Below are 12,963 nucleotides of genomic sequence, written 5' to 3' on the forward strand. Positions count from 1 at the left end.
GGAGCCAAAAAGGGGCCAACATACACTCTCCCCTTTTATGGCCTTATTGCCCCATACTTCTACACAATAATGAATCATTTTAACTTTACTTTTTCCCCGCCTAGAAGGGGAATCATTCCAATTCTTAATCATAAGTCCCAATGGACTGTCTGGGGAATACAGGGTATACCTATAACCTCACCACTAGTTCCCCCACCCATGGGACCAGAAGGCTTACTCTTCTTCTGTCCCATCTTCCTGCAGCACCTTCACACACACACACACACAAACACACACACACACACACACACACTCACGCACACACACATGCACATACATACGCACGCACACACACACACACGCACACACACGCACATGCACACACACGCACACGCACGCACAAACACGCACACACACGCACACACGCGCGTGCACACACACACGCACACACACGCACACGCGCACACACACAAACGCACATATGCACACGCGCACACACACATATTCACGCACACACACGCACACACGCGCACACACGCACACACACGCGCACACACGCGCACACACGCAAACACACGCACACACACACACGCACACGCAATCACGCACACACACGCACACACACACACGCACGCACACACTCACACACACACACGCACACACACTCACACACACGCTCACGCACACGCACACGCACATGCACACACACGCACGCACACACACAAACACACGCACGCACACACGCACAGACGCGCACACACACGCACACGCACACACGCACGCACACGCACACACTCACGCACACATGCACGCACGCGCACACACGCACGCACTCACGCACACACACACACGCGCACACACACGCGCACACACACGCACACACACACACGCACACGCACACACACACGCTCACACACACACGCTCACACACACACACACGCACTCACGCACACACACGTTCACACACAGACACACACACGCACACACGCACACACACGTACACACACACACACACGCACACGCACACACGCACACACACACACACACACACACGCTTCCCCCTTTTCGTGGCCCGGTCCCTCGCGGGATGTGGGAACCGCACTACCGACGGGTCCGCACTCGCTTCGCCCGCAATTGGACGTCTCAGTCGTTGTGCCCCGGGGAACCCAACCCAACCGAACGGCTTCACCGGCCTATACTTACCCACCCCGTGGGTCTTCGTTCGGCCTTCGTGCACAAAGATTACTAGGGGTTAACCGGTTTGCTTGTGCCCTTATTTTAGGTTCGTCGGTGAAGGGTTTGAGGAGCAGTTTCCCCGTCGCCAGGTGCCTTCGTTCCCCGTCCCGAGCTCGTCCAATCCGGAGCCGGTGGGGGCGGAGCTGCGTAACCAGGAGCGGGGAGGGCAGGAGCCGCGAAAAAAAAAGCGAGAAAGCGGGAGCCGAGGGGCGGTTACAAAACCCGGCAGCCCGCTCGACCCCGGTCCCGCACAGCCCCCACCCCCAGCAACATCCCCCCAAACATTGACAAACTGTGACACCCCACACAATGAACAAACGTTTACAAACTGTGACACCCCACACAATGAACAAACGTTTACAAACTTCTTACAATGGGACCCCAAAGGGGCCCATCAGCCCCCGCCGGGCCCCCCCGTGCCCCCATGAGGTGCCCCCCACCCAACGCTCCCCCGGTGCCAGCCCCACCCCACAGCAGCACCACCGACCCCACACGGCAGCACCCCAGACGCCGCCGCCCCACAGGGCAGACGAGGAGGGTCCAATGGGGGGGGATAAAGGGGGGGTCGGGGGATAAAGGAGGTGGGGGACAGGGCTGAGGGGGGAATGGAGCACGGACGGCAACGGGAGCACGGCCCTATAGGGGAGCATGGACGGCTATGGAAGCATGGCCCTATAAGGGATCACAGCCCTATATGGGATCAGGGCCCTATATGGGATCAGGGCCCTATAGAGGAGCACGGCCCCATAAGGGAGCATGGCCCTATAGGGGAGCACGGCCCTATAAGGGAGCACAGCCCTATATGGGATCAGGGCCCCCTATGGGATCAGAGCCCTATAAGGGATCACGGCCCTATATGGGAGCCGTGGTGCGACTCCATGGGGCTGCCGGCCCTGCTGAGGGCTCTGCTGCGGGAACGGAACCATAGGACCGGACTGAACGGAACGGACCAAACTGGGACAGGACAGAACGGAACGGACCGAGCCGGGACGGGACAGAACCGAGCGGACCAAACCGGGACGTCAGGTATGTGAATGGGGGGGGGGGGCAGCGGCAGGGGGGGGCAATGTGACCGGGGGGTCACCTGGGGTCAGTGTCACTGGGGTCGCCATGATGGGGGTGTCACCGTATTGGGGGGGGTCACCTGGGGTCACCATTACTGGGGTCACTGTCATGGGGGGGGGGGGATCGCCATAATGGGGGGGCCAACATAATGGGGGTCAACTGGGGTCATTGCCACTGGGGTCACCATATTGGGGGGGGTGTCCCCATCCCTGGTCGCCATTTGCCATGTTCCACCATGTCTGTGTGTGTCCCCAGGTGTGTCGGTGTCACCACGGCTCAGCACAGCATCAGCAGGACCTCCCTTATCAGCAGGACCCCCCCCATCCCCCCTTATCACCATGTCCCCCCCTATCACCACCAAGCCCCTCCTTCTCACTATCACGACCCACTATCGCACCACCACAGCGCCCCCTGTCGGCCCGCCCCCCCTTATCAGCCCGCCCCCGTTTCCCGTCCCCGTTCTGCCCGTTCTGCCGCCGTAACGGGGAGTCCCGCGCGGTGTGGAGCAGCCACGCTCTGAAGGACGCGCGTGGCCGCGTGCTGTGCCCCATCCTGCGGCGCTACGTGTGTCCGCAGTGCGGCGCCACGCGGGACAACGCGCACACCAGGAGGTTCTGCCCGCTCACCCCGGCGTCATATCGCTCTGTGTATGCACCGAGAGCACGGGGACACGGGGACGGCGGTGACTGATAGCAGGTAATGGGGTATGGGGTTATAGGGGCTATTAGGTGATGGGGTTGTGGGTTATGGAGTTAAGGGGTTATTTATGGGGTTACGGGGTTATTTATGGGGTTATAGGGGTATGGGGTTATTGGGGTTTGGGGTTGTGGGGTTATGGGGGTTATAAGGGGTTATGGGCTATAGGGGTTATGGAGTTGGCCCCCACATATTGTACTGTGTGTGTCGGGGCAGTTGTGGTGGTGATGATGTTAATTAAGGCCGTAATTACTAATTACTATTACTAATAACGCACTCTGTGTCATCCCCAGGCTGTGCTGAGCGCAACGTGGGACAGAAGGCAGCAGCTGGGCACCAACTGTGCACCATCATTAGTGCACTATCACTTGTGCACCATCATTTGTACACCATCAGCTTTGCACCACCGCTCGTGCACCATCATCTTTACACCATCACTTTACACCTTCAGTTGTGCATCATCACTTGTGCACCATACCTTTGCACCACTACTTTGTACCATCATTTGTACACCATCACTTGTGCACCATCACTTTGCAGCATCCCTTTGCACCTTCAGTTGTGCACCACCACTTTGCACCATCATTTGTGCACCGTCAGCTTTACCACTTTGCACCAGGAGCAGAGCTCAGCAGCCGTTCCCTGTTGTGTTGTTGTGTTATTGTGTAGTTGTGTTGTTCCAGCCCTGCTCACACTCGTGTGTTTATTGCACCATTATGGGCTTTTTTCCCCCAATAAAGCCCCACTCACAGCTGCAGCTTCATCCTGGCTCGTACCCCTCCATCTTCCTCCTCCTCCTCCTGCTGTTGTTCACCCCCCGGCTCCGCTCACGACGCAGCCGCAGCAGCGACACCAGGGCACGATGGGCGCTCATCACACGGCGGCTGTAGGATAATGGGACCCCATAGGGGATAATGAGACCCCATAGAGACCAATGAGACCTCATAGGGAACAATGGGACCCCACAGAGACCAATGAGACCCCATAGGGGGCAATGAGAGTCCCCATAAGGGACAGTGAGACCCCATAGGGGATAGTGAGACCCCTATAGGGCACGATGGGCGCTCATCACACGGCGGCTGCAGGGACAATGAGACCCCATAGGGGACAGTGAGACCCCATAGAGACCAATGAGACCCCATAGGGGATAATGAGAGCCCATAGAGGATAGTGAGACCCCACAGGGGACAGTGAGACCCCATAAGTGCCAATGGGACCCTAACCCTAACCCCCCCCCCAGCACTCACTTGAGGTTGGACAGCTCGAGGATCAGCCCCCCCAGCACCGCAGACGCATCCTCACGTGGTGCCACCTCATTCCTGGGGGTCAAAGGGGGTGAAAATGGCACCAATCCGGGGCTTTTTAAGCCCAAAATGAGCTCTGGGTTCTAGTGGGGGGAGGGGGTTTGACCTGGGGGTGCAGCTGGGTGAGGCCAGGTGCCCATCGGCGTCCACAGGGCACAGAGGGGCTGCAGGCTGGGAGGGGGTGGGGGGCTGGGGGAAAAATGGGGTGAAATGGGGGCAACTGGGGCAACAGGGGATGAACTGGGGGGAACTGGGATGAACTGGGGTGAATGGGGGTGAATGGGGGGGGATTGGGGGATATGAGAGTGACTTGGGGGGGGACTGGAGTGATGTGGGGTGAATTGGGGTGAATGGGGGAGAATTGGGGGGATTGGGGGGGTCTGAGAGTGACTGGGGGGGGAACTGGGATGAATTAGGGTGAATGGGAGAGAACAGGGGGGGATTGGGGGGATCTGAGGGTGACTTGGGGGGAACTGAGATGATTTGGGGTGAATGGGGGCAAATTGAGGGGGACTGGGGGATATGAGAGTGACTTGGGGGGGGACTGGGATGAATTGGGGTGAATGGGGGGAAATTGGGGAGGATTGGGGGATCTGAGGGTGACTTGGGGGGGGACTGGGATGAATTTGGGTGATTTGGGGGTGAATTGGGGGGGATTGGGGGGATCTAAGAGTGACTTGGGGGGGAATTGGTGTGATTTGGGATGATTTGGGGGTGAATGGGGGGGAACTGGGGTGAACTGGGGCACCAAGGGCTGAACTGGGGGGAACTGGGATGAAATGGGGTGAACTGGGGGGATCTGAGGGTGACTTGGGGGGGGAACTGGGATGATGTGGGGTGAAATGGGGGTGAATGGGGGGGGATTGGGGGATATGAGAGTGACTTGGGGGGGGACTGGGGTGATGTGAGGTGAATTGGGGTGAATGGGGGAGAATTGGGGGTATTGGGGGGGTCTGAGAGTGACGGGGGGGAACTGGGATGAACTGGGGTGAATGGGGACAAATTGGGGGGGATTGGGGGAACTGAGGGTGACTTGGGGGGGGACTGGGGTGAATTGGGGTGAATGGGGGAGAATTGGGGAGGTTGGGGAGGGACTGGGATGAATTGGGGTGATTTGGGGTGAATGGGGGCAAGGGGGATCTGAGAGTGACTGGGGGGGGAACTGGGATGAATTAGGGTGAATGGGAGAGAACAGGGGGGGATTGGGGGGATCTGAGGGTGACTTGGGGGGAACTGAGATGATTTGGGGTGAATGGGGGCAAATTGAGGGGGACTGGGGGATATGAGAGTGACTTGGGGGGGGACTGGGATGAATTGGGGTGAATCGGGGGAAATTGGGGAGGATTGGGGGATCTGAGGGTGACTTGGGGGGGGACTGGGATGAATTTGGGTGATTTGGGGGTGAATTGGGGGGGATTGGGGGGATCTAAGAGTGACTTGGGGGGGAATTGGTGTGATTTGGGATGATTTGGGGGTGAATGGGGGGGAACTGGGGTGAACTGGGGCACCAAGGGCTGAACTGGGGGGAACTGGGATGAAATGGGGTGAACTGGGGGGATCTGAGGGTGACTTGGGGGGGGAACTGAGATGATTTGGGGTGAATGGGGGCAAATTGAGGGGGACTGGGGGATATGAGAATGACCTGAGGGGGAACTGGGATGAATTTGTGTGATTTGGGGGTGAATGGCAGAGAACTGGGGTTAACTGGGGTAAGTTGGAGTGATTTGGGGTGAACTGGGGTAAATTGGGGCAACCTAGAGTGGAATGGGGGGTAAACTGGGGTGAACTGGAGCTCTATGGGGTGAAGTGGGACAATGTGGGGTGCAGTGGGGTGCTATGGGGCTGTTCCCTATGGGTTCTCATAGTACTCTGGCATTACCTGCAGCAGCTCGGTGTCCCCCCCTGGCACCCCACTGTGCTCCGGTGCTGAGATGTGGGGCAGCCCCACAGTGCCAGCCCCATAGCGCTCCTCATGCTCTGCCCCACAAGTGGGCTCCGCTTTGGCTGCCCACTCCCCCTCCAATGGCTCTTTGGTGGCCTCAATGCATTCTGTGCCCCCATCGGTGTCACTATGGGGCTGTGGGGTACTATGGGGCTGTAGGTCCCCCATCTCAGGGCTGTTCTGGTCCTCCTGCTGCTCGCAGCCATCCATCCCATCCTGGAACAAACCCCCCCATAACCTGTGTGCTCCCTGCCCCATAGCCATGGGGAGTTGTGGGGTGACGCTGGGGGGGCAGAGGCCCTGTCCTACCTGTGCCAATGGGGCCGCTGTGGGGCTGAGCTCCTCCATCACGCTGAGCTGTGGGGTGGCTGCTGGGCCTCCGTTATCAGAGCAGCTGGGAACCAAACAGACCCCAAACCCCATCAGCTGGGGGGCACCAGGACCCATTGCTGGCCCCAGGCCCCATTCCTACCCCCAAGCCCCATTTCTGCCCCCATGTCCACCTCCAGCCCCCCCTCTGCCCCCCACCCTCCCATTTCCCCCCATTACCTCTCTGTTCCATCTCCATGCACTGAGTCCATCCCTCCGCCATTGTCCAGAGCGTCGCCTCCAATCATGGCCCCCATACTGATGTCCTCCATATTGGTGTCCCCCCCATTTATGTCTCCCCCATTGCTGTCCCCCATATTGCTGTCTCCCCCCTTGGTGTCCCCCATATTAGTGTCCCCTCCACTTACATACCCCTCATTGCTGCCCCCTCTATTGGTGTCCCCCCCATTTCTGTCCCTCTCCTTGATGTCCCCTCCATTGATGTCCCCCTCATTGGTGTCCCCCATATTGCTGCCCCCTCCATTGGTTTCCTCTTCCTCAGTGCCCCCCATATTAGTATCCCCCCCCTTGGTGTCCCCTCTATTGATGTCCTCCCCCTTGGTATCCACTCCATTAGTGTCTGCCATATTGGTGTCCACCATACTGGTGTCCCCTCCCTTGCTGTCCCTCCCCTTGGTGTCCCTGTCCCCTCCATTTTTGTCCCCTCCATTGGTGTCCACCATATTGGTGTCCGCCATATTGGTGTTTGCCATATTGGTGTCCCCCCCCTTGGTGTCCCCTCTATTGTTGTCCTCCCCATTGGTGCCCCATCCAATCATGTCCCCCCCCTTGCTGTCCGCCATATTGGTGTCCCCTCCATTGTTTCCCCCCTCATTGGTGTCCCCTCTATTAGTGTACCCTCCATTGATGTCCCCCCCCTTGCTGTCCCCCATATTAGTGTCCCCCCCATTAGTGTCCTCCATATTGCTGTCCACCATATTGCTGCCCACCATATTGCTGTCCCCCATATTGGTGTCCCCTCTATTAGTGTCCCCTCCATTTGTGCCCCCTCCATTGATGTCCCCCCCCTTGCTGTCCACCATATTGTTGTCCCCACTATAGTCGTCCCCCCCCTTGTTGTCTCCCCTCAGTCCTGCCCTGACTTTGACATTGGGGCCATCATGGTGGTCAACACCTGCAAGAGGAACAGCAGCTGCTTGGACGCCATTTTGTGGCCATTTTGAGGCCCTTTGGAAACCATTTTGTGACCATTTGGTGGCCATTTTGAGGCCATTTTGCGGCTGCTTGGAGGCCATTTGGTGGCCATTTTGAGACCGCTTGGAGGCCCATTGGAGGACATTTTGAGACCATTTTAAGCCCATTTTTTGGCCATTTTGAGGCCATTTTAAGTCATTACCTGTCACCTGGCTGCTCCTCCTTTTGCCCATGGCGCCGCTCACCTGAGGGGAACACATGCCCATTGAGCATTATTTCCTCACTATTTCCCCTCAAATCCCCCCTGGCCGCCCGGTCTCTCTCACTCCACGTCCCAGAATAACACCGTTATCCCGCTATAACGAGGCCCAATGGCGCCCATCCCGCCCCAAGGCCCTTCCCGGCCCCGCCGCCATTTTGCTTCACCTCAGCTCCCGCCCAACGCCTGCCCGCCTTTTTCACACCGCGCGCTCTGCGCCTGAGCCGCGCGGGGGACGCTGGGAGTTGCAGTCCTCGGAGAGACGTAACGCGGCGCAGCGCGGGGAACACTGGGAGTTGCAGTTCGCGGCGCGCCGTAAAGCGCAGCGGGGTGCGGCGCTTTTGCGACAGCGTCGCCGTAAAGTGCGGAGGTGTTGGCAGCCCCGTAGGAGGAAGCGGTGAGTGGGGACGGACCGGGACCGGGGGGATCCGATGGGGGGGGATCGAACGGCGGGGTCCAATAGGGGGGGTGATAGACCGAGGGGGGTCCAATGGGGGGGATCTAATGGGGTGGGGGTCCGATGGGGGGGGTTCAGTGGGGGAGGAGGGGGGTACAACGGGGGGATCCAGTGGAGGGCGGGGGATTCAATGGGGGGGGGGGATACAATGGGGGGGGATCTAATGTGGGGGGGGGTCCGATGGGGGGTGTACAACCGGGGGGGTCTGTGCTCTGTCACAGGCATACAAGCCTGTTGGAAGGAGCGCATTGAGGCTGCAGCGCCCAGATGATAAACCTGAGTTAGCTGTCACCAGCAACCAAGCTTACGGTTAATTTCTGAAACAAGATTAGTGATAGTATTTCCAGGCAGCTGGCACAGAAGCTTCTTGGATTACAGTGCTGACAACACACATTCATCAGAGCCAGCAATTACAAAAAAATTCCCCACTCCCACCAGACCTTGAAGGACAGAGACCAATTTAGGTTTCTTCACTCTCACGAAGGGGAGTAAGTAAGAAGTTTCACTCAGTAATTCAACCTTACAGAGGCTACTTAGTAATTCTGTGAATTTAAGGAATTATAAAATGATGGATAAAAATCAGAAGTATTTTGTATTTAAATATATGTATACATTATACAGTTATTCTAATGCGACATCAAATGATTACCATTTTGCCCACAGATGTGAGAACTGTTAAGAGAAAATATACTTGCTTTTAACCACTGTAGATCACCCATGGCACATACCTAAGGACAACATAACAGCTGAAAGCAGTAACTGGGAGAAACACTATACAAAGTATACAGATTGGGCTGCACGTGCATCAAGTAATTTATTAACACAACGAGGTTGGGGGGGGAAGAAGAATTAAGTTTGATACCTGTTGTCTTCGTTTCTCCTCTTCAATAACAGCTTTGGCTTCTGCCTCTTTTATCTGTCCAGACATACAAAGTGATAAGTAACTGTTGTAAAAGCAGGTAAAACTATTATCTTACAGAGCCATAATTTATAGAACAGTTCTCAGAAAAGCGAGCAAAACCTTCACCAAGTGAGCTATGAGCTTACTCAGATTCTAAAACATTCTGTGAAAAACCTCTATCAATTCATGTTTGAAAAACGCGGAACATAAGAGACGCTACCATGTTATAAAACTAAACTTCTGACTAACTGGAAAATTCAAATGACAAATATAAAACCTGGGGAAAATATAAATATATATATTCATTAATACCAGGGAAAATTCCTTAATAAAGTCACTCTAAGCTTTCAGTAACTCAATCCTCAATTCAGCACACTGTACACTGATGGGTAAATCCTTATATATGTATGTAATTTACACTCACACACTTCATTCCAAGTAGTTAAATATGCCCTGACTGCTAGAGCAAAAGGAAATCTCCACTTTTGTACCAAATGACATATTGGATAATGCATACTCATATTGTTCTACTGCTCTTGTCGTAATGGAAACTGTCAATGCAATTACATTTGCTTCACCATCAGAAAGTTCTATGAAAAATAAAACCTGGAACTACAACTCATCACTCTACAGAACTGTTACATAGCATTCAAGACAGCAAATTAAATGCCAGAAACTTAACCAGCTCATGCACCACTTCCTCATGTTTCCATAAAAGGCCTAGAAAAACAATGTGGATATTCTGTCTCTTTAGGTGAGATTATGCAGCAGTTTCTTTACTTCAAACAAAATTATTGGAGAGCATCCATGTTTACAATGGGCTGAAAAGCACATGCAGTTGCTGAAAGCTCTCTATAATTGTGGCAGTCACCTAATACTGTGTGACAGGAACACACAAGATAACACTTTGCTAACCTTCAAAGTAAAAGTAAGGCCTAAATGAAGTGCTTCTATAGCTCTCACTAGCAGTAATGATTTTATTATCATTGATTAGCACTTCTTGGCTGAAGAGGAAATCTCCAGTTCCAATGTACATTAAAAATAAAGAAGTAATAGAGCATTACCTTAACATAGTGTTTCATCAAGTGAGTTGACACTATCTACAAGTAGTGCAATTCTCAGCAAGAAGCCAGATTCAATAGTCCAAAAATTAAATGTGCAATTAAACTGTACGCTGAGTTACACTGCATTTCTTGCTATTACTGTCTTGAAAAAATAGTGATCTGCCTGTTTTTTCCAACTTTTCTCAAGGCAACGAAGATAACATAACTAAAATGGATACACCACCTCAGACGCCTTCCGTTTCATTTCCTTGCATAACACATCACACTCCAGTGAAACTTGGCCTTCTTGTATCTTGCTGCACTGTACTTCCTGTTAAGTATAAATTGAATTGTTTGTAATTCATTTCCCTATATAAAAATTTAATTATAACGTTCATTTTGTTGGGAAAATTGTAAAACAATTTTATTCGGTATATTTACAGAATGAAGCTAATAAATAAATATTATTTGAAACTGTAACTGTATTCAAGCATCCTTTTCTATTTTCCTTCTCTCTGATAAGCTAAACTGAAACAAGGATAAATCAAATGGTTCAGTTTAATTTTTCATGTCTTTTTTTTCACTTATTTATTTAAGACAAAGCAATATAACCTTGTGAACTGTTACAAAAGATACCATGCAAAGTAACTAATAAGTAACTCTTCTGAAACTTCGTATCAATTCTCTAAACTGGCTGAAACTACAGGGCAAGGTCTGGTCATGGGAAGATCTCCCCTACTTCCTTCTCCTTCCTCCCCCTTACATTGAAGGCCAAAACAAACAAACAAACAAACAAACAACAACAACAGAAAAAAAAAAAACCAAAAAAAAACCACCAACAAAACCAAAACAGAATACCAGCACAGAGAGAAAGTTATAATCTTATAATCTATACTACTAGCCTATGAAGAATTTTGTCAGGAAAGCACAGTAACATAGCCAGAAGCTATTCTGGTTTTCATGCTTTCTGACAATATGCAGAACAATTTTCATAGCATACAGCAAAATCCAAAAACTAACTTCTTCAGAGCAATTCCAGCATGCTAAGATAAACCACCTGCCTAGATGGTTAAGAATACGGTCCACTACAAGTTGTGGGTTACAAATTCAAGTGGTTTATACGACCTTGCATGTTTACATGCATAGCCTCATGATGCAACAGTTAACTTCAACACCAGAAAAGGAAGAAAAAATCCTCCTGTTTTGCACTCAAATTATGAGCTTCTACATTTGATATTAATTGTGATGGTTCAGATGAGGCATATTTACAGAGCAGCTTGGAATACGTGTCCTGTCAACTCCCAGCTTCACCAGTAGTATACACAGACAGAAGACTGGTAGAGGAGAATTCAACTGCAAATATTAGGTACTCAATTCTGTTTCTCCTTATCTTCAAGATCGCAGGCTGCAGGCACAAAAGACTAAATATACAGGTACACTATCCTATCCAAGCTAAGAAAGAAGTACACTATCTGCTGTAAGTATGCAGCTCCAAGCAAATATGCATAAGGACCTTCTGGAATCAAAGATACCCTAATTACGATCTCAGACAAGGGCAGATGCATAAAGCAAACGTTAAAAGACATCATCTTTCACACTACAGAAACGAGTCATATTTCTGCAGTCAGATTAGCTGCAACTAATTGACAGTCCAATTATCAGTGGCTTATTGGTTCTACCATCATTTACCCTCTACACTGTAGCTCTCTGTACAAAAGAGAGCATGGATTGGGGGCTTGACCTGGAAACAGTGAGATGATATTTAAGGTGGGGATAGTGTTTTCTTCTCTTTCTGAAGGGAAACACCATTTCACTAGGAATCAGAAGTATCACTTCGTGGCTATTTAAATAAGTGGGCTGTCATCATATAAGAATTAATTTTTATTAATTATATAATTAACTCATAACAACCTTTCCACCTTATTAAAATCAAATTTACAAGATTGAGGGGGGGAAAAAAAGTAACCGTCATCATATTTAAGGACCATAAAACTTTCAGAATAGCAGATCTGGAATGTTCCATTTCAGGCCACTGTAAAAGTGAAAAGTGAGCATCCTAAACATTAATTTCATTGCTTCTTGCTACCACATTTCAGTTGGACATCCACATAATCACTGAAGACATCCCGGAAATCTGGGACAATAAAATCTGAACTGGTCTGAAATAGCTATACAGCGTCAGAACTCAGCAGAAGATGATAACACATTTCAGTTTTCCAAAAACAGTATGAAAATTAGGGACAGCAACAACTAGATGTAACAGAGCTATCATGGAAATACCCATCTTCCTTATTCAATTAAGTCTGGCATAAGAAACAAGACCTCAAAGATCATCAAGTCCAACTGTAAACCTATGTCTTAAGGAACAAGAAGCAGAAGTATACACGCAACCAATGATATTATTGATTTTACTGAACACAGTAGAGTAAGATAAACTGAAATTAGTAAGAGCACTTAGTCACAACAAAATAATTTATCCTCAGTAGAAGTCAACATTTCAACTTACAAATAAACAAAGTAGTTATTTATAAGCAGAGACTGCTCAATTTGAAGCACG

The 12,963-nt window shown here is 51.4% G+C and overlaps 1 protein-coding gene and 1 long non-coding RNA gene across 4 annotated transcripts; one reads left to right on the top strand and one right to left on the bottom strand.

Annotated features, from left to right (window-relative positions):
- Nucleotides 1-3,665: 3,665 nt before the first annotated feature.
- On the bottom strand, nt 3,666-6,997 carry LOC146756804 (uncharacterized). 3 transcript variants are annotated; one of them, XM_085524298.1, is made up of 5 exons: nt 6,772-6,997; nt 6,532-6,616; nt 4,387-4,469; nt 4,224-4,295; nt 3,666-3,860 (listed from the first exon to the last, which is right to left on the bottom strand). In XM_085524298.1, the coding sequence occupies exons 1-5, from the start codon at nt 6,936-6,938 to the stop codon at nt 3,737-3,739; spliced, it is 531 nt and encodes a 176-aa protein (XP_085380424.1). In that variant the 5' UTR covers nt 6,939-6,997; the 3' UTR covers nt 3,666-3,736. The 3 variants fall into 3 exon arrangements, 1 of the variants encoding a protein (XP_085380424.1); XR_014937397.1 differs by lacking the exons at nt 3,666-3,860; nt 4,387-4,469; nt 6,532-6,616; nt 6,772-6,997 and adding an exon at nt 3,867-4,055 and having other exon boundaries at nt 4,224-4,380; XR_014937396.1 differs by lacking the exons at nt 3,666-3,860; nt 4,224-4,295; nt 4,387-4,469; nt 6,772-6,997 and adding an exon at nt 5,981-6,438 and having other exon boundaries at nt 6,532-6,618.
- A 1,302-nt stretch (nt 6,998-8,299) lies between these two features.
- Nucleotides 8,300-10,886, top strand: LOC146756805 (uncharacterized). The gene is made up of 2 exons (XR_014937350.1): nt 8,300-8,402; nt 8,795-10,886. It is a non-coding gene; the product is annotated as an uncharacterized LOC146756805 (long non-coding RNA).
- The last annotated feature ends 2,077 nt before the right edge of the window (nt 10,887-12,963 follow it).

Source organism: Coturnix japonica, chromosome 26 (assembly GCF_054131305.1).
Source record: "Coturnix japonica strain WE chromosome 26, WE-NBRP24, whole genome shotgun sequence".
Classification (NCBI taxonomy): Eukaryota; Metazoa; Chordata; class Aves; order Galliformes; family Phasianidae; genus Coturnix; species Coturnix japonica.